Here is a 21,999-nt window from a genome sequence, read left to right on the forward strand (position 1 = left end):
AGAAAGTTTAGCTTAGATCCAGTATGGCTTTGACTTGCGAGCCTGGATAACTTTTTGCCTTTTCCTCATCTCTGGCTATTTATTACCATTTCAACCTTGGTGACATTTCATTAGGTTCTTGGTCCCTTTCAAGGCTCAGTTTCCACATCAGCAAAATGGGGACAGTAGCAACAGATGCTTGTTTCTTCCCGTCTTCTTATCACCTATTCCTTCTCCAGGAAAGGTTTCTTGTGTACGCTTTCCTCTGGAGAAAAAAACAGCCGACGGAGCGGTAAGAAGCCATCAGGATCCTGAGTTGTGCGTCCAGTTGGGAGAGGGAGAAGTCCCGCTTGCCTCCTAGATCCGGAAGCAATCCGGACCCTTTTTGGCAGCGAGTTGGCCCGGTCTTTGGCTGCCTCAGACCGCGTTGCCCTCTAGCCTCGAGGCAGAGAGCTGCCTCGGTGCCACCGCTAAATAAGCCCGGCGCCGCGCAGCCTCTGACACGCGCGGAAGGGCCCGGCCTTGTTCTGGCTGCCGCCGCCCTGCCGCCCGCACGGCGCTGCACTGGGGGCGGGGAGTCTGATGGGAGACGCGCGCGGCGCTGAGGAGGCGGCGGCCCGGGAGAGGGAGCGGGAGAGGGACTGGGCGCGGAAGGCGGGAGGAGGGGGACAGAGGGAGGCGCCGCCGCCGCCGCCGCCCGCCCCTTTCCGCTGGGGAGCAGCTGCTGCAGCAGGAGCAGAGCAGGAGCCGCGTAGCCGCCGCCGCCGCCGCCGGGGGATGTGGCCGGCCCCTGCCCCTAGCCGCGCCGCCTCTTGAGTACCAGCCGCCGCTGCAGCCGCCGCCGCCGCCTAGCCGTGCGGGGCCAGGCCGCGCCCTCCCCGGGCGCCCGCCGGCTCGCATGCCGAGGGGCTCCGGGGCGTAGCTGCGCGCCCGGCGCCGCCTCCGGGCTCCTTCGGCCCCGCCATGGGCTGCTGCAGCTCCGCCTCCGCCGCGCAGGTGAGGGGCTCCCGCCTCCCGGCCGCCCGCCCAGATGCCTCCCGTGCGCCGCGTCGCGCGGCGGGCGCCCGCCGCCCGATACCTCTCGCTGTCCCCAGCCTCCCCTGAGCGCACCGTGCAGTCCAAAGACCCCCACTCCGCCTTTCCCTCCCCCGGGTCCCGCCGATGCCCGCGCGCTGGCTCCGCGGCTGCCGACTCGCAGGCGCCTCTTCGCGGCCCCTAGTGCGCCCTCAGCTCTTCCCGGCCCCTTCCCCACTCGGCGCCCTCCTCCCAGTCACACCTGAGCGGCCCGTCCCGCCCGCCGGCAGGTAGAGGCTGCACTGGCGCCTCCTCTGCCCCAGGTGGCATCCCCTTCCCTGTTTTTCCGGGCCTGGCTCCTCTCTTCCACCTCCGTGGAGTCTCCCCGCCATCCGCCGCCCGTTTTCTGTGCTCCTCGCAGGTGTACCCCTAGCAAGGGCTCTTCACCTCTCCCACCGAATTCCAGTTTCTGCTTCATTAGATATTCTGTCCCTTTCCTCTTGCCCGCTGCCCCCTGGCTGGGTTCAGATGGTTTCAGCGGGTCCCGGAGCCCTTCCACGGCCCGCTCCGCAGACCTCGCTTGCTCGCTTGCACCCCATCCCCCCTTAGTGCCGTGACCCGGGCCCCGCGGCCTCCCCGCACTCGGAGGCCCCTGCCGGAGCGCCGACTCTGGGCTGGGAAGGAGATTGGGCACCTGGTGGGTGACGGGAGCGTTACGGAAACTCCCTCTTTGTTGCCAGTGTAACAGGAGGAAGAGGTTCCGAATTTAGTTTTTCTGTGGGCACTGGCTGAATGTTGTCGCTGAGGGCTGAGATGCAGAGATTTCTCTCAGCTTCTACCCTGCCCCCATCCAAATTTCGCCAACCTCCTTCTCTCGGATCCGAGCCCTTAACCTGGGTGGAAATGTTTAGACAACTGTATGAGGATCAAATGTAATAGAACTTGACTACTGGCCACTAATAACTGAGAGGACCTGTGTGTAAATTACCTAATTTAGTGGATTAGCGAGTGTATTTACAAATACTATAAAAAGCAATCAGGAATACTGCATCAAACTGTCTTGTGGTGGTGTATGAAAAATAGGCTCTGACAACGCCTGGGATGTAATCTCACAGTTTCATTAGCGTAGAATTTAACTGTGGTCTGTGATTTGTTTGTTTTAGGGGGCAGAAAAGGGCTCTTGTTTTTAGAAATAAAGGATGGTTGGTTCTTGGTGAAGAAAAATGCTAGTTTGGGGGGAAAAAATTCCTCCAGAGATCTAGCATCTGTGATAATGCCAGAAGTGTTTTTGCTGCTGCTAAATGACTATATATAACTCAGTTTTAAATAACCTGCATACTTGTTCTGAAAATCTGAGATCTGTTAGAGAGAAAATGACTAGAATTGCAGATGAATGGGGGACATTTGTGTTTTATTAGGTATCCATCCTATCATCCTATTCCTCCAGTCTTTTTTTTTGAGTGTTTGCTTACCCGTTTGCTTTTTTTTTTTTCTGCTAGCATTATAGTCAGGCTTTTTGGTGTAGTTAAACATTCCTATTCAGTTATAATAGCAAAGAAAAACTATATGTAGAGGTGTTAGGAGGGAGAGGCTTGGTATATCAGAGTTTTCATATTAACATATAAAGGTGTAGAATTGCACATAACTTTCTACTGGTTAGGAATTGGGGGGAGTCTAGTTGGGTGCTCTTTAATACTTACTTAAATATAATTTTCACCAAAAAGGTGTTTTTCAGATTGCCTTTCTTTTCAGAATTGAGTTAATTTACATTCCCTTTTGGTGGTGAAATGCCTTTAAGACAGAAAAGCATTGATAGTTTATGGATGGCTTGTTCAGTGCATGAACAGTTAAATTTGGAAAGGATGGGTGCTGCATCAGAACTCTGCTTTAAAACAGATAGTGGGTCTTGTATTTGTCTAGCTCCACGTCATACTTTTCAGAATGCTATCATATGCATTTTCTTTTCTTTTACCTCCTCTCAGTGTAGAACATGCCTTGTTCTACAGATAAGATGCATGTCATGCACCCAAGGGGTGCATTTTTTTCCTGTGGATTCCTATAACCAATCAACAGCTGTCACATGCTTTTAAGTTCAGCTTTAGGGACTTGTAGTGTTCAGTGGAGCATTGAGGAGCAGGTTTTGTGCCAAAGAGCTGGTCATTTTTTTTTTTCTCTTATTTGACATTTTTGGCATCCTTCTTCATTTGTGAAATGTTACTAATCGGCTGGTATTTTAACTCTCCTTTCAGGAGCATCACCAGTTTTAGAATACTGTTGTTCCTATATGTGTTTTTAAACAAAATAGGGTTGCAACTCCACATCTTCTCCAGCCTCTCTTAGGGGTCTCAAAAGTATTTTCTTCTTCTTCTTTTTTTTGTTTTTCTTCAGAGGGGGTTTCACTTTTGTGGCCCAGGCTGCTGGAGTGCAATGGTGCGATCTCAGCTCACTGCATCCTCCGCCTCCTGGGTTCGAGCGATTTTCCTGCCTCATCCTCCCAAGTAGCTGGGATTGTAGGTATGCACAACCTCGCCTGGCTAATTTTGTATTTTTGGTAGAGACAGGGTTTCGCCATGTTGGTCAGGCTGGTCTCGAACCCCTGACCTCGGGTGATCTACCCACCTCGGCCTCCCAAAGTGCTAGTATTACTGACATGAGCCACAGCTCCCTATCAGGGGTCTCAAATGTATTTTCACTCAGAATATGTTTGTTTCATGCCTTCTACTGGATTATAAGCTTCTTGAGCACAGGAACTGTTTTTGTTTTCCTTATTTGTGTATCTACTGCAGTGCCTCACTGTACCTTGTACTTAATAGTTGCTCAGCAGTAGTCACTGGAGGGAATATGTAGACATATATTTGAACCTCTGGCTGGCAAGTGGCATTGAATATGAATCTAGACCTGACCCATCCACTGTTTATAAATTCTATGGGCTGGTTGATTAATTTTGCCAAGCCGTGCTCTTCTAAACTCAAACCTGGACTGTTTAAGTTAAAATTTACCTGCCTTTTCTATATCCCTTCCTGTTCTTTCAGTGGTACCATCAGCTTGCAAAATTGTTCAAGGTTTTCCTTTGCTCCTGATGACCTGCTTAATGTGTATGTTTTAGATGGAGCAGTGGCTACATCATCTTAAAAGAGCTTGTCTGCAAACTCTAATGATAACCTACACAACACATGAAAACAGTGTGCTTTGAGGTAATCTGCAGTTCAGTTTAGCTTTTCTCAGCAGAGTATCTTCAGCAGCTTTAAAGCTCTGCAGGTTTTATCAATGTAAATAAAGTGCATTTTCTTTTTGTAGCAGGGCTTCACTTTTGAAATATAATTTATTTTCCCTTACAGTCTCTTGCTATGTTGTAGATTCTCATAAAAGAGTTTGTGGTCTTCCAAACTTTGATCTCTTGTAATCTGTCCTGGTATTATTTTCATTTTCTTGGCAGTGTCTGGGTATCATAATTTTCCATCAAAATAATTATACTGTTTTAGGATTTAGATCAAAGAAAAGTGTCACATTCTATACTAGCATTTCATTGCTAGAGGAGCAGATTATTGGCGAAATAATTTGTGGTGTATCAGCTGTGTACATCTAGGATCTTAAAAGTGTCTAGTGAGTCAGGGCTCTTAAAGAACTTTTTAAATTATTTTTTTAAAATTAATGACCATTACAAGTTGTTTACTAATATTGGTAATTGCTCAATACAAACCAACACATGATAGTCTTCGCCTAAAAGTCTTTTGAGGGGAACGTAAAAGTAAGATAGTCTTGAGTTTCTTTTTACAGTACTAATCCTCCCTAAGGCTCTTAAAATTTATTCCCATCTCCCTGTAATTCATTTGTTCTGGTATAACCTGACATAATTTCTATCCTTGTAATGTTAAACTTCAAAGTTCACTTGTAAATCTTCAGATTTATTAAATGCTCTTTCCCATTGACAAACCAGTTTGAATGAATCTTTTGAAAGATTACTTAGCAAATTGCCGTAAGTCTTTGTCCTTAATGGCTAGATGATTATTTCTCACAGCAGTGCTTTAGAGGCCAGGAGATTTTGCAAGTTCTGTGAAGTTCTGTGTTCTTCAGTTCTAACCTTAAATATTGTAAGAGGGATGGAGGAGAATCTTTCGAGTTGAGCAAACTGCCCCTTGTCTGTCTAGCTTTAGGAGACTTTTGTCCACTGTCTCATCCCATTGTCTTCAAATTGAAGGCTGTATATTTAACTGTCTTTTTGTAGCACTCATATTCTGTTTTGGGAGTAATAAAAAACAATCAGAGGTGGTTTACAAATGCTGGTTAATATTTGCATATGCTAACAGTGCTTTAACAATTTTAATAATACCATCATCTATATCAGCTTTGTGGAGTTTGAAGTGAGATGGTAAAAATTAAATTTGAAGAGTGTAGTGGGAATTACCCACAGAGACTAAAGTTGCTCAGTTAAATTATGACCTGCAAAGTACACTTGATCTAACGGGAACAGAAGTCATGGCATGAAGCCTTTTTTTTCCTTCATCTTCTGAATACTGTGTTGTTAGCATAGAGGATCTGCTCCTCAAAATATGTAAATCAAAGTTAATTTCAAAATTGGAAAATAATGTAGAAATGGTAATTTTTTTTTTTTTTTTTTTTTGAGCCAGAGTTTGGCTCTCATCGCCCAGGCTGGAGTGCGGTGGCATAATCTCGGCTCACTGCAACCTTTGCCTCCCGGGTTCAAGTGATTCTACTGCCCCAGCCTCTCAAGTAGCTGGGATTACAGGTGCTCACCACCACACTCAGCTAATTTTTTTTTTTTTTTTGTATTTTTAGTAGAGATGAGTTTTCACCATGTTGGCCAGGGTGGTCTCGAACTCCTGACCTCAGATGATCCACCCGCCTCAGCCTCCCAAAGTGCTGGGATTACAGGCATGAGCCGCCATGCCCGGCCAATTCCCAGATCTTAAATTGCAGTTTACTAATTTTTTTTTTTTTTTTTTAAGTAGAGTCTTGCTTTGTCACCCAGGCTAGAGTGCAATGGCATGATCATTGCTCACTGCAGCTTTGATCTTCTGGGCTCAAGTGATCCTCCCACCTCAGCCTCCTGAGTAGCTGCGACTATAGGCACGAGCTCACGCCTGGCTATTTTTTTAATGTTTTAAATTTTTTGTAGAAACAGGATCCCGCTATGTTGCCTAGGCTGGTCTCAAACTCCCGGGTTCAAACGATCCTCCTGCCTTGGCCTCCCAAAGTGCTAGGATTATAGGTGTGAGCCACTGTACCCGGCCTACTTTTTTATCTTTAGAAAAGGTTACCATTTTGAACTTTCTACAGTTGCCATCTGGAGAGTAGCATGGTACAGCAAAGCTAGTCCACTTAGAATGCTTCCAGGCTTAACAAATACTATACTATCAAATACTATTTGATGTGTTAACAGTACAGTCATTTAAAAATGTTATTGGCCTGGAAAAATTATTTATAAAAATATATTCTACTACCAGTAATTGGTTGATAGTTATTTTTCTATGCTCCCCTTTCCCCCGCTCAAACTGCAAAGAAAGAATGAAATATTTCAATTTTGTAATTTTGCCTCAGATTTTTGGGACTATAGGGGATATACAAGATAAACCTACTATCACTTTTCTGTTGATCTAAACTAGAATGTAGAGATATGAAGTAGACTGAGGTCAGAGAGATACATTATGAGGTAGCTGGGATTAGAAACCTGCTTAATCTCTTAATCTCTTGTCCTTTCTGTAGTACAGTACTATTAATTCTTAATGTCTTAGGCTTTCTTTTCCTTTCATCCTTGGCTGCCCATTGGAATCACTTGGAGAAGTTTACAAATGTTATGGAAGTGATGCCTGGGTCCTATTCCCGAAGATTCTTATATATTGGTCCAAGACTGCTGGCTGGGCATCAAAAAAAATTTTTTTCTGTTTTATGAGTGCTTCTTGCAGAGCAGGGCTGACCTGTAGTAGTACACCCAGAGTAGCCAGCATCGAAACTTTTAAATTTCCCCTGGTAGCCCTCATGTGTCACCAAGTTTGAGAGCCACTGTTCCTTACCCTTTCTCTAGGTAATTTCATCCCTCGTATGGCTTCAGTTACAGTCTGTATGTTAACAGTTCTCAAACTAAATTACTGTCCTGGTCGCTGATCCTTATATCCAACTGATTAATTAGCATTTACACTAGAATATTGTACAGGCAACTCAAACTCAGCATGTTTAAATCTGTCCTCAAAATCGCACCCCTCACCCCCGGCTTTTTCAGTACTTTATCTCTGGTTCACCGAATGATACCAATGTCCTGGTTGTGGAAACTGGAGACTCGAGTCCTGTAGGGAACCTGCCTCTCACTCTTCTATATGTAGTCACCACATCTTGCCTCTTTGACCTTCTCAACGTCACTGCCAGCATTCCGGTTCAAGCCTCTGTCATCTCCAGCCCAGCACCTTGGTTACAGATCTCTCCGTAACTGTTCATGCTCCCTTCTAATTTTTCTTCGTATTGCAGTCTTGGTGATCTTTGAAAAATCCCAAGCTGATTGTATTCCTCTGCTACTTAAAACCCTTTAATGGCTTCCCATTGCTCTTAGGACAACGACCAGAACCCTTGACCCTGGACAACAAGACCCTGTGTGTGGCTGTTCTCCATCTCTCTATAGGGTCACCTTGTGCTGTGCTTTTCTTTGCTCATTGCACTGCAGCCTCACAGAGTCTTCAGTTGGTTGTATTCCTTCCTCTTAGAGGGCTTTTGCATATGTGGTTCACTTGTCTAGAAGGCTCTTTGCTTTGCTCCCTGGCTTTTGGCTGCTTGCTTTAAGTTTCAGCCTGAAAGTCACTTCCTTGGAAAAGCCTTTTCTGATCCCTTCAAACTAGGCCATGTCTCCTCATTAAACTCTCATAGCCTTATGTGTTTTCCCTGTGAGCACTTAAAGCAGTAAACATGTAATTTTACAGTTAATATTAATGTCTAGACTAGGTGGCGGCAAACTACAGCCCATGGGCCAAATCTGACCTGCTACCTGTTTTTGTATGGCTTGCAAGCTAAGAATGGTCTTTACATTTTTAAGTGGTTGAAACAAATCAAAAGAATATGATTTCATGAGAAATTTATTTAATAAATTATGAAATTTTAATTTCTTCATTCACAAGGTTTTATTGGGACACAGTCATACTAGTTCATTTACTTGTCTATAGCTGCTTTCATATGACAGTGGCAGAGTTGAGTAGTTGTGACAGAGGCCTTATGGCCTGCAAGCATAAATATTTACTCTGTGTCCCTTTACAGAAAATGTTTGCTGACCCTTGCTCTAGGCTGAGTTGATGAAGAGAGGGGTCATGTTTGCTTTGTTTATTACCATCTTGGTGCTTAGCTGGTACCAATACATGGTAGGTACTCATGAAATATTTGAATGAATTAACAGATATTATGTTTCCCTCCATGGATAGAGGTGATTGAACGCCTACCTTAGAACACTGGGGTTTTAAAATTCATTATAAAAATTTTAAAACGATTCTTCTTTGGAAGATTCTTAACAGAATTTTCAGGAGCTCTCTTAAGCAGCTTGTCTGTTGAAGGTATACATGTCATGTATGGAGCAAGTGTACTTATAAAGGTGTAAGTTACTGGGTCAAGGTGGATGGGAAAGGGCTAGTGCACTCAAGTAATGGACCAGTCAGATTTGCAGTGCTGATGTTTTTATAGCAGGCACAAATGGGTGAGACTTTATGGCAAGTGTTGTAAAGAAAACGTGTTTGAGCTGGTGAAAAATTTAAGTCATTAAAGAGTTAGACATTGTTATCTCTGCTGTGGGAATTCACTCTGTGAAGATGGTTAAAGTTTTTGACACAGTAATATTTCCTCCTTTTTGGTACTTTTTGTTTTCTAATTTATTTGGAATATAGCATAGCATAATGTTCCAATTTTGAATTTATGCATTGTATAAAATTTAGTAATTTTTTTGGCAATTTAAAAAACAGATTTACATTTTTCAGTGTGTTTTATTATACTCAATAGAGGGATGCCAGTTTTTCCCGTCTGGGGGACTCCTTTGTAATTGTATAATATGATAATGTTGTATAATAGGATTCATTTAACAAACATTTGGTTGATAAACCCCTGGAATTTATTTTTTTGTGAAAATATTATTATTCCTTTTAGTTGCCCTCTACAATATCCCACAACCAGATATTTAGACTTTTATTTAGTAGGGAAGCCCTTAAAAGCAACTTTTATTCCAATTTTTAAGGTTGCCAGAAATGCTGAAAATTATTAAATGGAAGTGTTTGACTTCTGGATATGTTTATAATATGTAAAGTAAAAAAACCAGCAGGAAGATGGAAAAATTGGAAACATGATTACTTCAAGATATTTAAGTAGCAGGGAAGGTATTAAAGTTTGTTTGTTTGTTTTTGTAGATTTGTGATAATATAATCATGATTATGATCTCAGAAAATTCTTCATTATGAACTACTTATGATGTTACAGCTATAAGAAATAAAAAAAGGCTGGGCTTGGTGGCTCACACGTATAATCCCAACACTTTGGGAGGCTGAGGCAGGAGGATTACTTGAAGCCAGGAGTTCTAGACCATCCTGGGCAATACAGTGAGACCCATCTCTACAAAAAATAGCAGAAAAAATTAGCCAGGTATGGTGTTGTGTGCTTTTGGTCTCAGCTACTCAGGAGGCTGAGGTGGGAGGAAGATCTCTTGAGTCTGGGAGGTTGAGGCTGCATTGAGCTATGATCGTGCCTGTATTCCGGCCTGGGTGGCAGAGCCAGACCCTGTCGTTTATTTTTTTTGAGACAGAGTCTTGCTCTGTTGCCCAGGCTGGAGTGCAGTGGTGCAATCTCGGCTCACTGCAATCTCCGCCTCCCGGGTTTAAGCGATTCTCCTGCCTCAGCCTCCAAGTAGCTTGGACTACAGGTACCCGCCACCACACCTGGATAATTTTATGTATTTTTAGTAGAGACGAGGTTTCTATGTTGGCCAGGCTGGTCTTGAACTCCTGACCTTATGATCTGCCTGCCTCGGCCTCCCAAAGTGCTGGGATTACAGGCGTGAGCCACTGTGCCTGGCTGAGACCCTGTCTTAAAGAAACAAACAAATAATAATAATAATAATAATAATAATAATAAAAACCCTTAAATCCAAATAGCTAAAACATTAAGGAAAATTGATTATCTCCTATAGGTCAAGGGGTAGGGTAGCTTTCAGGTTGGTTAGTTCAGTGGCTTGATGATGTCAGCAAGGACATAAGTTCTCTCCTTGTTTCTCTTTTGTCATTTTACGGAAGGTAGCTTTTTCTTAATTAGCTCCCCTCAAGATCCCAAGATGGCTATGGCTCTTCTTACCGTCTTCTGCTGAGCTGACAATCTCCAGTGGTTTTCCTTTCATGGGAATTAAGAGAGGGCTGCACACTCATCCCTAAACAAGCTCTAACAAGAGGAAGGCAAAGGACTCTGCAATTGGTTTAGACTAACCAGGACTTCCCTCTGAGTCAAGTGAGGGGCAGAGCAACACCGGAACAAAAGGAGGACTTTGCCAGCAAGGTGGCGGCAGGGATGCAGGATCGGGCGTGGTGGCTGAGTAGGCAGCCAATACTATCTGTTATGGTTTTGCCATTTTCTTTTGTCTTTAAATCAGACTTCTATAGTGTTTCCTAACATTTTACTTATAGCCCCATTATGAACTTCACAGTTTGTAGTTCAAAGTCACACAGTTAGTTATCTTCTTGTCCTAGTGATGCTGCTCAAGCCATTGCTGAAACCCCTGTCTTTCTTTTTTGCTCACGCCCACTGCATCTTTCCCATTCTGAGCTAAGGACAGCTTCAGATGAAGAAGAGCATTTGAGGTTGGAATAATGGTTAAGTAGTGAGTTAGTATTCTTGCAAGCCATGGTCCCTCAAGAGCACCTTGGGTGTTAGTATAACCTCTTCTCTCTCTAGCTCACAGTCTCCTTTTCTACCTCTTTTGAAGTCTCACTTTTATCTGTGTTTGTCTCTTTCAAAATTGAGTATCAAAAAATTGATAGTTTTTATTTTCCTTATTTTTCTTTCCACCTCCAGCTAATACACTTAAGGAGCTGTAATACTGAGTAGAATATACCAAAGAGGGAAAAAAAGAGTGCCTCTGTTTTCTTTTGTTTTTAACCTGCTTACTTTCAGGTTTTTTTTTTTTTTTTAATAATTAAACTGAAAAGTCATGTCATTATTTAGAATATCTCTGATATAAAGAGTTCTCACAGTATATAAAATGCATCCTTGCAATACATAATTTACAGAAGGAAATAAACTAGTGCGTAAATATGTTCAATCTTGTGAATAACCAAATTAAAGCATAGAGGCTTTCACATCTGTAACTTTGGTAATAGTTAACAAAATAATATAATTGCCCAAGTGGTTTTGACTCAAATATACTTTATTGATTTGCTGAATAAATTGGAATGACCCTCTTGAGATACATTAAAAGCCATAAAAAAGTTAACATCCTTTATTTGGTAATTCTAAAGTTGAGTAATACTATATGTAAGAATCTTTATTGTAGCATTATTTATAATGGCAAAAAGTTTAATTTAAAACATCATATATTTGCTGTAAAACTTTCTTCCTTTTTCTTAATAAAATCCATTTGAATTTAGTCTGTTATACTTCCTCATTGCCAACTAAATGATCTTCCCTTAGTCATTGAGTAGCCTTTTGCCTTCCTTAGAAGTCCTTTCCCTATTTCTTCTCTAAACAGCTATTAGAATCCAGAGGATTGAACATCATTGTGTACTGGCAGGAGGGTGGGCTCTATAGCCAGACTATATCGATTTGAATCCCACCTTGTCACTAGTTGAGTTATTTGGGCCACATTCTTTAACCTTTGGTGCCTGAGTTTCACCAGCTGTAAAATATAAACAATAATAAAACTTGCCTCAGACGCTTTTAGCAAACTGCACAACTGGTGAATGTATCTCAGAAATTACAATATTAATGTAAACTAAATCTCCCTGATGTTCTAATAACCATTAATCCTTCCCTTAAAAATGTTTTTGTGTTTGAGTTTTGGAAAGGTACCCTGACTTCCAAAAATTTTATTTTTATTTTTGAGACAGGGTCTTGCTCTGTCACCCTGGCTAGGAGTGCAGTAGTGGATCTTGGCTCACTGCAGCCTCCACCTCCCAGACTCAAGCAATCCTCCCACCTCAGCCTCCCAAGTAGCTGGGACTACAGGCAGGTACCACCATGCCTGCTAATTTTTGTATTTTTTGTAGAGATGGGGTTTTGCCATGTTGCCCAGGCTGGTCTTGAACTCCTGAGCTCAAGTGATTTGCCCACCTCAGCCTCCCAAAGTGCTGGAATTACAGGCATGAGCCACCACACCCAGCCTGGTTTATATTCTTGTGGTAATTTTATTGTGAGACAGAGTATCATTTAAGAGTTAGATCCAGCTGCATACGACAGAAAACTGAAAGAAACTAGATAAACCAGATAGAAATGTATTTCTTAACCCAAAGTAAGTCCAGAAGTAGTGTTTCAGGGCCGATATGAGACTCCTTGTTTATCAAAGACCCACTCTCCTTTTGGTTTCATTATGTAAGCATATGGCTTACATATGTAAGATTACAAAATGGCTGGAAACTCTTTTTTTTTTTTTTGAGACAGGGTCTCTCTCTGTCACCTAGGCTGGAGTGCAGTGGCGAGATCTCAGCTCACTGCAGCATCAATCTCCTGGGCTCAAGCTATCCTCCTGGCTGAGCTTCCCAAGTAGCTGGGTCTACAGGCGTGCTGCACTACGACGCCCAGCTAATTTTTGTATTATTTTAATTTAATTTAATTTTATTTAATTTTATTATTTTTTGAGATGGACTCTTGCTCTGTCACCCAGGCTGAAGTGCAGTGGCGTGATCTCAGCTCACTTTAACCTCCACCTCCCAGGTTCAAGCATTCTCTTGCCTCAGCCTCCTGAGTAGCTGGGATTACAGGTGCCCACCATGACAGAGGGCTAATTTTTGTATTTTAGTAGAGGTAGGATTTCACCATGTTGGCCAGGCTGCTCTCGAACTCCTGACCTCAGGTAATCTACCCGCCTTGGCCTCCCAAAGTGCCGGGATTACAGGTGTGAGCCACTGCGCCCGGCCTTTTTTTGTTTTTGTTTTCGTTTTCTTTGAGACGGAGTGTCGCTCTTGTTGCCCATACTGGAATACAATGGCACGATCTCAGCTCACTGCAACCTCTGTATCCCGGGTTCAAGCGATTCTCCTGCCTCAGCTTCCCAAGTAGCTGTGATTACAAGCATGTGCCACCACGCCTGGCTAATTTTGTATTTCTGGTAGAGATGGGGTTTCACCATGTTGATCAGGCTGGTCTCGAACTCCTGACCTCAGATGGTCTGCCCGCCTTGGCCTCCCAAAGTGCTGAGATTACAGGTGTGAGCCACGGTGCCTGGCCTGTATTTTTTTGTAGAGGTGAGGTCTCATCTCCCTATGTTGCCCAGGCTGGTCTCAAATTCCTGGGCTCAAGGGATCCGCCCGTCTTGACCTCCAAAGTGCTGGGATTACAGGCGTGAGCTACCGCACCTGGCCCCCAGATTGTAAACTGTGTTTGGAAAATGAGTGCAAAGAGAGAAACAAACATAAATAATTAGAGGCTAAATTGGGTGGCAAGGAGTTCAGGGGACGGGAAAACCAAGAGAGGAAAGCACAGTTGGGGAGTGGGCTTCCTGAAAATGATTCTCCAGCAAAAGATCTGGTCTGGAAGAATGGGGTTTAGAAATAGTGAAGGGCAGACAGATTTTAGTAGAAAGCAGGGAGAGGAGAAGGCATTCCAGTGTAAAGGAACAGCTGATCAAAGGCAAGGAAGCAGACAATAACTTGCTGCATGTCAGTATGGAAAGGAGACCTGACCAGAGTGGAGTGAAGAGATGTTGCATGTGGGGAAGGCATTCATATTTGAAGGGGAGGAAAATGGGCAGCCATGGAGGAGTTTTCAGAGTGGTTTAAGGAAGATTAATTTGACAGCATACCTGCACCTGAATAGAAGAAATAGAAGGCAGAGGCTGCCCAGGAAGCTGTTTAGTAACTCATACCAGTGTAAACAGGAAACAGAGAAGAGTTATTGTGGAGTCAAAATAAAATAGACCTTCCTGACTTAATCTGGATATGTGGGATGAAAGAGAAGGAAAGAACAGATGTTTTGAACGCCACATTATGGAAGAAGGGTATTATAATGGCTAGACCTAGTAGTTGAGATGGGGACTAGTATGTGAAGAGGGGAAGATGAATTCAATTTTGTATGGACTGACTTGAGGTGGTACTGATATTAATACCTCCAGGTAGTATTTTCCATGGGGAATTGAAGACCCAGAACTGGATTTCAGAAAATGCTTTAAGTCATGAGCATGTAGAATATAGAGAACACCAATCATTGCTGGGGATTTACTGTGTAGTAGCCTCTGGGCTAAGCGCTTTACATGCAGTTCTCATTTTATTCTCGTAACTCTCAGGTGGGTCCCAGTTAGCTTCATTTTACAGAAGAGTAAACAGAAACTCGGAAAAGCTAGGTACCTTGCCTAGGATCACCCAAGTAGTGTAAAACTGGGAGTAGTTCCAAGCCTGTGCACTTCCTGCTGTATTTCCCTCTGCTGTTCCAAGAACTACTACATTAAATGGTAGATTGAATGTACCTTAGATACCACTTTTTTGTCACTTAATTTCAGAGGTTGTGTTTGCTGTTTGTTGTTTTCTTTTTTTTTTTGAGACGGAGTTTTGCACTGTTGCCTGGGCTGGAGTGCAGTGGCGCGGTCTCGGCTCACTGCAACCCCCACCTCCCGGGTTCAAGGGATTCTCCTGCTTCAGCCTTCCAAGTAGCTGGGATTATAGGCGCCCACCACCACACCCGGCTAATTTTTTTTTTTTTTTTTTTTTTTTTTTTTTGTAGAGACGGGGTTTCACCATGTTGGCCAGGCTGGTCTCAAATTCCTGACCTCAGGTGATCTGCCCACCTCGGCCTCCCAAAATGCTGGCATTACAGGTGTGAGCCACCGCGCCTGTTTGTTCTCTCTTTAAAGTCTATGTGTAGGTTGGTTTTAAATCAGTGCACCTCAAACTATAGAGGCCAGGGTATGACAGTTTGGAGCAGAGTCTGAAAGTGGTGGTTATAAACTTCAGACTCTGAGGACCAATGGCTACTGTGCATTTCTTCCAGGGCCCTTCCATATTTTCTTCTAAGAACTAAGTCTGAACAAGTCTGCCATGGCAGCAAGTTTACTACTTGTTACTATAATTGTGTCCTTTCCCCATAATTCACCAATTCCTGAAAATACACTTTTAAATAAGTAATGGATATTTATATGTTTAGTCAGTCTTTGGAGATTCATGGCCTTCGAAAGGGTTAATGTAATTGATGCTTGTGTTATTAATATTGAGTGCCAACAAGGCTCTGGAGAGCAGTAAGAGAGGAAAGGGTGAAGAAAATGGCCTCAATAAAGTTGACTCTGGAGCGCAAATGATTAGTGTGCACATTAAGATCAAATTACGAAGGCAGAGATGCCTACCATCAGAGCAAGAGCTGGAATTTTTAAAATAATAAACTTCGTTTTAAAAACTCAGCATATTTAAGAGTTTTATTCCTTGCTTGCTAAGCCTCAAAGTTTTTCCAAATCTATTTTGCATGTGGTTTTGTATTTTCATGACAATTCTGAAACCACAGGTGTTGGAAGATAATTCTAAAGATACCAAGTGTTAAATATATTTTGACATATTTTGAAACTAGCCATACTTTTCATCAAGAAAAACATTTTTGAATGTACACTGCTGATAGAAGCAGATTTCAGTTATGAAAGTTTGGAAATAATACTTTAATAAGGCACTTCATTTTAAAACTGAAAGCAATTCTAGTTTGCTGCTAGTTTAAAAAGTTTATAGTTTAATGTAATCTGAGAAAGTAAACCAAGACCAAGTGGAAACACTTATTTATCTTGAGATTGCAACAAGCAAATTGAGCTGGGAGACTTCTGGGTGAGGAAGGATCTGCTACTTAAATCAGGCTCTAAGATATGATAGATGGTGCTCTACATGCCATCGCTTTTAAAGATTTAAATGTTTCTTATATAAGAATATTTTAATTAGGATTTCTCCCAAGTATGTGCTTCCAAAGCATCAGGGCTACAAGGTGTTCTGCCAAAAAAAGGGTTCTGAGGTCAGAAAAGTTTGAGAGGTTCTTCCTGCTCACTTCATACCATCCCCTCACTGGTCCACCAACCCCATTTGAAAAGTAATCATGCATATTAACATATTTAGGGTCATTGGCCTGCCTCCCAGGAAACCAGTTTAACTTTGCTTAACTGGCCTTTATTGGATTTATCTGTCCTTTAACATTTTTTTCACTATATCTTGAACTGCTCTCCTACACAGCACACTTTGAGTAACACTGCTTGAAATACTGCTTCTCAATTTCATTCTCCCAAATGACAACAAAAGTGATTACGGTGAAACCAGAAGCAACAATAAGGTTGTTGAATCAGGTGACTCTTAACTAAGAATCACTCAGCTCTGAAACTGAGTTTAAGTGCATCACAAACTTCATGTTCTTCTTTAAAATATTGGCAAAAGTAGATAAATTTCAAGTCACTCAAGTATATTATAACTTAAAACCCTTTCACATGAATCATTGTTTCTCAGATTAGTGATTTGAGATCTCCAAGGGATATTAGGTAGGGTAAATGATTGACAAAAGAATCCTTCAGGTTTGAAACTTGATGATATGAACTGCTATGGGGTCAGCTGGGCCAACAGCAAGAAGGGGAGCCATGATCTGCAATGGAGGATTTTCTCCTTTCTTCAAGTCTGCTGCAGCAGAGGGGCAGTTACAGTTATCACTTAAACTCCAAATGGCCATCCGGAGATGGAATGCTATCTTTGGTTGGAGAAAGAATTGAGGATAGGGATGATGGGCCAAGCAAATAATAGATCCTCAATAAATGTTTATTGAATACATATGGAACAGGGATGGAGTATTCAGAGACTAAACATTTAGTTTGTGTGTGCTGATACTTGTCAAGATTATGGTTAAAACAAATATAACTTGCCAATGGAGAGAAATGGGAATGAACCTGAAAATTAAAACTAGCTGCCATTCAAAATGTTTAATTCTGGTGGGCTTTTGAACCCTACCTTGCTAGCATGTTTTCCTAGGTTATAATGAAGTCTTGGTGTACATTAATATTAGCCAATCAGGAAAAAAGGCACATCATAAGCTAGAACCCTCTGGGCCTCATCAAAACCTCAGTATGACAGGTAATCAGCACTGGACGATAGATTTATTATATAAGAATGAGGATCTTCTTTCCCTTCTGCCACATCCACTTCCCCCATTTCCCTGCAACACACCTCTTGTTTCTGGCCCACAGAGCATAATGAAAGCTCTTCTGGCCCGTTTTCTCAGTGCCTGCCTGGGAGTAGACTGGGTAAATCTCCAGTCTTAAGTATTTTGTTCAGAGTGTGACCTGGAAGATGACAAGCAGCACTGCTTCTGCCCAGTGCAGCAATGAGGAAACTCAGGACAAAGGAAAGATGCTGAAAAGTAAAAGAACCGAGAATATCGGTAGAATAAAAAGAGAATCCCAAGCTGGCTGCATGCTTTGGTTCTGTTCAATGTTTATGGGCTGGTGTGCTGTCAGGCTAAGTACTGGGCTCAACAAAGAATGAGACTTTTCCTTCTGTAAGTGTTCAGTCTCTTAAGGGAGATGCTACGGAGGGGTGTAGCTTTATCAGTGTGCCAGAGCCCAGCTGAATCTGTTTCTCTCTCTCTTTTTTTTTTTTTTTTTTGAGAGGGAGTCTCACTTTGTTGCTCAGGCTGGAGTGTAATGGCACGATCTCGGCTCACTGCAGCCTCTGCCTCCCAGGTTCAAGTTATTCTCCTATCTCAGCCTCCCAAGTAGCTGAGACTACAGGCACCCGCCACCATGCCCAGCTAATTTTATTTTTTTATTTTTAGTTGAGACGGGGTTTCACCATGTTGGTCAGGGTGGTCTCGAACTCCTGACCTCAGGTGATCTGCCCGCGTTGGCCTCCCAAAGTGCTGGGATTACAGGTGTGAGCCACCGTGCCTGTGTTTCTTATATAGCTAAATATTAGTATAGTTTACAAGGTGTAAAACACTGATAATCCTTGCTAGATTTTAAACTAATTTTCAAAACTAAAAACTAGAAATACAAAAGTGCCCTAAAGGAACATAGATGTTATTTTTGAAATTTGATTTGTGTTTATGCTTCACTGGTAAGGATGAAGTTCAGTAAACTTTAGGATAAAGTTATTGTGTCTGTAGGCATGACAGCATTTTATTATACAGAGTGAAAAAAATATTGTCCTTGAGTAAGAAGATAACAAAGCTTCAGATGCCTGTATGCAAGTCACAATGACTTTTGAGGCAGTCCCATAGAAAAGATTGTACCTGTAATATGGGTAATATTTTAATTTTCATGTTGAAATGATCAGCTTTTAAGCTAATAAATGAGTTTTCTTCTTTGATAGAGCAGATTCTAGAAATTTTAAAGTAGAACACATCAGAAGTATTCTTCTGTCGTTGTTGACTAACCTATGGTGGCTCTTTTGTTGCTCTTATGTGTTTATGACTTAGTCACGTATCTCTGCCCTGTTACCCTGCCAGGAAATCCATCTGCTCTTGCCATAGTCCCAAAGTCTCATACCTAACTGGGCAGTGACCTGTTTAGTGTTCCATGGCCATGAACTAACTACAGGGTCCAGAATGGATTCAGGGACACTCAACTCTTCAATTTGTTTCCTACCACTACATCAGACCACCTTCTCATTTATCTTCCAGCTTTCTCCCATTCAGACATACATTTTCTGTTTATGCTCTTTAAGTTTTTGTATATCATTTGGTTCCAAAAATGTTTTAGGTAATTTTTAATAAAATGTAAATATATTTAAGACTTTTGAAATGAAAAGCCAAAAGCTGAAAGGAGGTGGAGGTGGGATAAAAGGAAAAAGAAGCACAAATGTACTGAGTGCCTGAGCTTCTTCACCTACCAGTGTTTCTAGTCCTATTTTAGAATGATACTGATTCAAAGAAAATTGTCACATGGAATCCTTTTACAGAATTACACAACTGTCAGGGGCTTAGGAGGTCTACCAAGGTAGCCATGAATTTTATATCATATCCTCTACATGGATTTTGTTCAGTCTTTGTTTAAACACTTCCAGCAACAGATAACTTACTGCTTCCTGAGACATTTGTTCTACATTCGGGCAGTTATTAGAAATTTCATTTTGTACTACCGAGCTCTGTGTCCCTGTAACTTTATTGTTCTGATTCTGCACCCATTAGCCAAACAGAATAAAAAACCGAAATTGGCCTTTAGTGTGTGCCAAGTTATGTGTGTGTGTTTTAAAGTTAAACACCTTTAGTTTTTACAACCATGTCTGAATATCAGACTTTCAGAACCTTTACTGTTCTGGGCCACTTCTTTACTTTCCTTTTATGCTTTCATGATTAAATCTATGTAATTTTTATTTTTATCAGTTACACATGTGTGTATTTTTTTTTTTTTTTTTTTTTTTTGAGATGGAATTTCACTCTTGTTGCCCAGACTGGAGTGCAATGGCGCGATCTTGGCTCACTCAACATCCACCTCCCGGGTTCAAGTGATTCTCCTGCCTCAGCCTCCCTAGTAGCTGGGATTACAGGCACCCGCCACCATGCCCAGCTAATTTTTTGTATTTTTAGTAGAGACAGGGTTTCACTATGTTGGCCAGGCTGGTCTTGAACTCCTGACCTCAGGTGATCCACCCGTCTCAGCCTCCCAAAGTGCTGGGATTACAGATGTGAGCCACTGCGCCCAGCTCATATGTTTGTATTTTAAAGAGTTAAGCATTTCTAGGGCTTGTTATTTTAAAAAGCCACCCCCTCCCCCATTTTCTGCTGCCCTGAGACCACCACTTTTAAATCTTTAATTCTTTTGCTTTTCCCCCTTTATATCTTTAATATGCTTCTACTGCTACCTCCTCACTTTTCAATTTTTGACATTAATTTTGGACTCCACTGTAGAAGATAAAGATTGAGCTGTCTTCCAACACCATCCTCTGCCCTACCCTGTGCACCTACTTCAGGTTGCCCTTATCCTTCTGCTGCAGATATATCATCATAACTTTGTTTGGATCAATGTTCAGTCTTTTTGTTTGTTTGTTTGAGATGGAGTCTACTCTGTCACCCAGGCTGGAGTGCAGTGGTGTGATCATAGCTCACTGCAGCCTCAACCTCCCAGGCTCAAGTGATCCTCCCACCTCAGCCTCCTGAATAGCTGGGACCACAGATTTGCACCACCACGCCTAGCTGATGTTTAAAAATTATTTTGTAGAGATGAGTTCTCATTATGTTTCCCAGGAGGGTCTCAAACTCTGGGGCTCAAGCGATCCTCCTGCTTTGGCCTCCCGAAGTGCAGGGATTACAGGCGTGAGCCCTCGCACCCTGCCTAATGTTTAGTCTTCATCTTATGACTAAGTGGTTGCTCTTTAACAGCTGAGTCATGTAATATTTCATCATTTGTCACTCTTGGAGATCGTGGTTGTCTTGTTCTACTGTCTACCCAGCTTTCTATTAATATGCACTTATAACTAAATGGCTTATAAACTCTCACCTAGTTGTGTGAATCTCCTTTGAGTAAGCTCAGATACCTTAGATATTCTTTCAGTTTCAATTTCCTGAATAGATCTCTCCCATACCTCCAAACTGGGCTGGACACTCTTCAGGCCTGCTTTTTTACAAAGCTGTCAATTTAAGATCTCCCTTCACATCATACCTGGAATTTTTTTTTTTTTTGAGATGGAGTTTTACTCTTGTTGCCCAGGCTAGAGTGCAAAGGTGCGATCTCGGCTCACCGCAACCTCTGCCTCCTGGGTTCAAGTGATTCTCCTGCCTCAGCCTCCCGAGTAGCTGGGATTACAGGCATGCGCCACCACGCCTGGCTAATTTTGTATTTTTAGTAGAGATGGGGTTTCTCCATGTTGGTCAGGCTGGTCTTGAACTCCCGACCTCAGGCAATCTGCCCACCTTGGCCTCCGAAAGTGCTGGGATTACAGGTGTGAGCCACCGCACCTGGCCCATTCTTTCTTGTATTGGATTCCCAATTGTCTGGATCCCATGTCCTTTTTTAGTTTATTTTTTAATTTACATATGGTACAATTCACTTTTTGTTCTACAGTTGTATGAACTTTGACAGATGCATGGCCTTATGGAGCCACCACCACCAGTAGCAAGATACAGAACAGTTGTCACTTCCAAAAATTCCCTTGAGCTGCCCCTTTGTCATCAGATCACTCTTCTACCCTTGGCAACCACTGATCTATTCCTGTAGTTTTGCTTTTTCCAGAATGTCATATAAATGGAATCATACAGTATGGTAACCGTTTGAGTTTGGCTTCTTTTCTTCAGTGTAATGCATTTGAGATGCATCCATGCTATTGCATGCATCAATAGTTTGTTTTTATGGCTAAGTAGTATTCCATTATATGAATATATCATAGTTTATTCACCAGTTGAAGAACACTGGGTTGTTTCCAGTTTGGGATGATTATTAATAAAGCTCCTATAAACACTTATATGCAGTGTGAATGTTTTCATTCATCTTTGGTAACTATCTGGGAGTGGAATTGCTGGGTTGTATGGTAAGTGAATGTTTATAAGAATCTGCCAAACTGTTTTCCAAATGGGCTGTACCATTGTGCATTCCCATGAGCAATGTATAAGAAGAGTTCTAATTGTTCCATATCCTCGTGAGCACTTGATATTGTCAGTTTATTTTTTAAATTGTTGGCATAGACATTTAGTGATATCCCACTGTGGTTTTAATTTGCATTTTCCTAGTGACCAGAGATGTTGAACATCTTTTCATGTACTTATTTAACATCTGTATATCTTTCTTGGTGTTGTATCTTTCGAATTATTGCTCTCTCTCTGTGTGTGTGTGTGTGTGTGTGTGTTAAGAGACATGGTCTAACTCTGTCACCCAGGCTGGAGTGCAGTGGTGCAATC

At 42.2% G+C, this 21,999-nt stretch overlaps 1 protein-coding gene across 3 annotated transcripts in view; it reads left to right on the top strand.

Annotated features, from left to right (window-relative positions):
* Positions 1–598: 598 nt before the first annotated feature.
* SLC44A1 (solute carrier family 44 member 1) overlaps positions 599–21,999 on the top strand; it is a 193,171-nt gene continuing 171,770 nt past the window's right edge. For 2 of the 3 annotated variants that reach the window (XM_024252131.3, XM_024252129.3), the window contains exon 1: positions 845–975. In XM_024252131.3, coding sequence (XP_024107899.2) covers positions 943–975 — 33 coding nt within the window. In that variant the 5' untranslated portion in view covers positions 845–942. Of the gene's footprint in view, positions 976–21,999 lie in introns of all 3 variants that reach the window. The other variant, XM_024252130.3, reaches the window with a different exon arrangement.

The sequence above is a fragment of the Pongo abelii genome, chromosome 13 (genome assembly GCF_028885655.2).
Source record: "Pongo abelii isolate AG06213 chromosome 13, NHGRI_mPonAbe1-v2.0_pri, whole genome shotgun sequence".
Classification (NCBI taxonomy): domain Eukaryota; kingdom Metazoa; phylum Chordata; class Mammalia; order Primates; family Hominidae; genus Pongo; species Pongo abelii.